Source organism: Lipotes vexillifer, unplaced genomic scaffold (genome assembly GCF_000442215.2).
Source record: "Lipotes vexillifer unplaced genomic scaffold, Lipotes_vexillifer_v1.1 scaffold641, whole genome shotgun sequence".
NCBI lineage: Eukaryota > Metazoa > Chordata > Mammalia > Artiodactyla > Lipotidae > Lipotes > Lipotes vexillifer.
The window spans coordinates 1,934,294-1,938,298 of NW_006780658.1; the positions used below are offsets into that span (position 1 = coordinate 1,934,294).

A 4,005-nucleotide genomic window follows, 5' to 3' on the forward strand; every position below is an offset into this window, starting at 1 on the left:
TTGCTTTTACTTTTTTCTCTCAAGGACTATGGAACTTCCCGTTTGGTCAAGTGTTTAAGGGGTGAGGGAATTAATAAATCCTAATCCTACAAAGAGGACTGTTTCAGTCTGCCTTAATAAAAGCAAAGGTTCCTGGGGCCCTAAGGCCACCACCCAGCAGATGCGCCTGTGTCACGGACCGCGTAACTGCCATCCCTCCCATGTGTGCCAAGGAGCTTAACCACGGAGCCGTGACTACTTGCCTCCATGTGCGAAATGGGAGCACAGACTCCCTTTAAGGCAAACTTTGCAAACAAGAGTAACCTTGAAAAAGACCCTTTAGACGCAGATCAATGCTCAGGAACGTTGCCAACCACTTACATTCCCCTTTGACACTTCACAGATGTGTTACTTACGCTGGAGAAGAGGCCTCCTTCTACCCCAAACCCAAATCCCTGCTGTCCCTTGAGCTCAGTGGAGGCTTGTCGGATGAGCCCCTGGGGAAATATGAACGCCTTCTCTCCTTCGTCAACTCGGGTCACTTTGGCGGAGTCCTCCCTGCCCCTCTGGGAATACTTCCGTGGTGTTGTGACCTTAGCTTCTCCGGAGAATTCTCTATCTGTTCTGGAGGTCTCCTGTGGGTACCGGATTTCAGCCCCCTGGATCTGCCTGAAAGCAGAACCACCCGGCGGTCTCCAACCCCCCCCCCCCAAGCTCTGGGACTGCTGCGGGGCTGCTCTAGCCATTAATGGCCATCATCCATTTTTAATCAGAAAGATCACAAGAAGGATGGTAAGCGAATCCCAGTCGCAAGTCAATTTAAATAACATTCCTGGGGAAATCCAATCACTTAAAACTGAAACACCTACGCGAGCAAGAGCCCCCGCCCGAGTGGCGGGGAAGAGCGAGACGGCTGACTTAATCAAGATCAGGGGGCTCCCAGGCTTAGCGCAGAGCGTTAACCCTTCCAGCCCCGGAGGGTGCCAAGGGGGGCTTGGAAGAGCGCGGCCGGCCGGGGCCAACATGCCCACGGCAGCCCCACGCAAGCTGCCCCTGCCATCTTGGGCGGTTCCGGACGCCCTGCGCCCGGCCTGGGCAGCTGGGCGCGCGGGGTTAAGGTCAGAAGCTCAGGAGGCTGTTCAGGCGCGGGAAGCGGCCGCCTCCCGCAGCCTCGGAGCTCCTCGGGCTCCTCCTTCCGCCCAAGCGTGGCCAAGTGAGGACTGCTCCGGCCGCAGGTAGCAGAGGCAAGGGAGACGGCGCGCGGGACCCGAGCGGAGCGCCCGGGGAGGGACTGACGGACACGCGGACAGACGGATCCCCCCGCGCCCCCGGACCTTAGCAACGGTACGCGCGGGCCATGTGGGGACCCGGGGTCACGGCCGAGGGCCTGTCGGTGGCGCCGGCGCCGCCACCGCTGCTGCCGCTGCTGCTACTGCTGGCGCTGGCGCTGGTGGCGCCCTCGCGGGGCGGCGGGGGCTGCGCGGAGCTGGCGTGCGGCGAGCGGGAGCGCTGCTGCGACGCGGCCAACGCCACCGCGGTGCGCTGCTGCAAGCTGCCGCTGCACGCCTTCCTCGACAACGTGGGCTGGTTCGTCCGCAAGCTCTCCGGGCTGCTCATCCTGCTGGTGCTCTTCGCCATCGGCTACTTCTTGCAGCGCATCATCTGCCCTAGCCCACGCAGGTACCCGCGCGGGCAGGCGCGGCCGGGGCCACCGGGGGGCGCCGGGCAGCCGGGGGCCGCGAGGCCGCCCGACGACGACGACGACGACTCGCCCGCGCTGCTGCGGGACGAGGCGGCCGCTGGCTCTCAAGACTCGCTGCTGGACAGTGGAGGCGGTGGCCGGGGCCGGGCAGGCGGCGGGCGCTCGGCCCCTTCCTGCGCCTCGGAGCACGAGCTGCGCGTAGTCTCGCCGGTCTTCCTGCAGCTGCCCAGCTACGAGGAGGTCAAGTACCTGCCAACCTACGAGGAGTCCATGCGGCTGCAGCAGTTCAGTCCCGGGGAGGTCGTGTTGCCCGTGTCGGTGCTCGGCCGCCCGCGAGGTGGAGGCGCCGGGGAGTCCGACGGCGGCGGCGAGGGCCGCTTCCCGCTCATCTGAGCGCCCGGGGCCTCTCGAGGACCACGCGGACAGAACCGGGCCGGGGGCTACGGGTGGGACGCAAGGCCGGGGTGGCCGCGGCCGCCGCCGCCGCCAGTTGTCTCAGACCCCACCTGTCGCCCGGAGACTGGGTTGGGGCCATCCCCACCCCTGCCTCCCCCGGGATGTTAAGTTTCCCTACGTTTCATTCAGTTCAAGGAAACGTTAGGCAAGCGCGGCGGGGGCGACAGCAGCAGACGAGGCCAGAGCGCAACTTTGGAGGACGTCCCCGCCCTAAGCCTCGACTCGGCTTCTTGAGTTCACTTGTAAGTGCCTGCTTCCCGAATCAGAGAACATATGAGCTTCGGGGGAAGGGCAGTAACCTTTAGGGATGAAGCGAGAGGGACGCAGTTCCACTCCTTTCCCTCTCGCCTGGACAGGTCAAGGTCTCCCAGGATGGGCGGAGGGCGAGGAGGTGAGCCATGACTGGAGACTGATGCGCGCGGGTCTGGGAGAGCAGCACCTAGGTATGGTCGAATCCCTCCCTTGCGGAGAACCCAAGAAAACCCTTCCGTGTCTTCCTGGCCAAGCATAGTCACAGTTCACAGATTGGTGGGGGGAGAGCCGTGATATCCGGTTAGTTGCGTACTTATGCAGCAATTACGCGTATCCAGGACCATACTCGTAATAAGGTACAGTTGAACTTTTGATTTTTCAATAACTGAGAAGATATTTATATTTATTTGTCCTTTATTTTTATACTTTTACCATGTATTAAATAAACGCATTCGGAGGGTATCTCCACAGTTAATGACAAGATAATCATCTTAGCACCTTTTTTAGGCCTTAATGGCCCAGAAATTGTCTACACTCTATCATTACTGTTTAATAAAATGTTGGACATTATTTCATTTACAATGGGAAAAAGAAGAGGCATGGTCAAATGAGAAAACATATGTGATTAAAAACATGAAGGATACCTTATTTTCACTATTTGAGAAGAATATATTTTATTTTTAGTACTGTGGCATAATATATAACTTTTTATAATAACCATACATTATGTATGTAGTCAAGGTCATAGTTATATGTAAAAAGCATTGATACATGTATGCCATACCACGAAGCATGATGTCACGCACTTTTCCCTCCGTTTTCCATTTGGAATACACTTCACAACATTATACAAAGCATAATTTGTTGTGACTTGTGACTTTTGTTTAAAGCCATAATTGTGCAGTAAGGTACTACAGAAGGATTCAACCTATCTTAAGAAAAAAACGTGTTGTTGTATCAGTTCTACCATTCTGTGAAATGTCCTTTAAGCAAATGGTAATATAAAGTAATATATTAAAATGCATTATGTATAATGTACATATGCATATCATCTGTGTACAGTAAACACATTGTATATCATATAATTATTCCAGTTTGTGATTATCAAGAAAGAAAAAGAAGGAAAACAAATACAAAAGGTTTCTCTTGGGGAAGGATGAGTATTACACTGAGAAAAATTACTCAGTGGACCTCACACGTGTATCTAGACAAGTTGTTCTTATGATTGAAAAGTTCTGACAATCCTGAGAAATCTTAAAATATCTGAATTGTATTAGAAGAAAATGATTTGATTACTTTAAACTTTTTAAAGCTGATTGAAAAAGTCTGACAGTTCTAAGAAATCTTAAGATGTCTGAATTGTAACAGAAGAGAATGGTTTACTCTAAACTTCTAAGAGCTAATGACCCTGTCATTAAAGAGAATCATTTGAAGTGTATTAAAACAGAAAACATTAAAATCTTTCTCTGTGCAAATTGTATTAGATGTGTGACTATATGGTAATGTATTAAAATATGAAATGTGTGTCTTTATCATTTAAAAGCAATGTTAAGCTGTGAATTGGCGAAAGCATCAACAGTTGAGACTATATCAACTTTTTTGAGAATGGTACAGGA

General features: G+C 52.9%; 1 protein-coding gene across 1 annotated transcript; it reads left to right on the forward strand.

The window, feature by feature from the left end:
• Nucleotides 1–1,336: 1,336 nt before the first annotated feature.
• Nucleotides 1,337–2,074, forward strand: CUNH3orf80 (chromosome unknown C3orf80 homolog). The gene has a single exon (XM_007454131.1). It carries the CDS (start codon nt 1,337–1,339, stop codon nt 2,072–2,074), a length of 738 nt encoding a protein of 245 aa, XP_007454193.1.
• The last annotated feature ends 1,931 nt before the right edge of the window (nt 2,075–4,005 follow it).

Bases quoted from the DNA above. Each gene is read 5' to 3' on its own strand.
- CUNH3orf80 (XM_007454131.1), top strand. From the start codon at position 1,337: ATGTGGGGACCCGGGGTCACGGCCGAGGGCCTGTCGGTGGCGCCGGCG.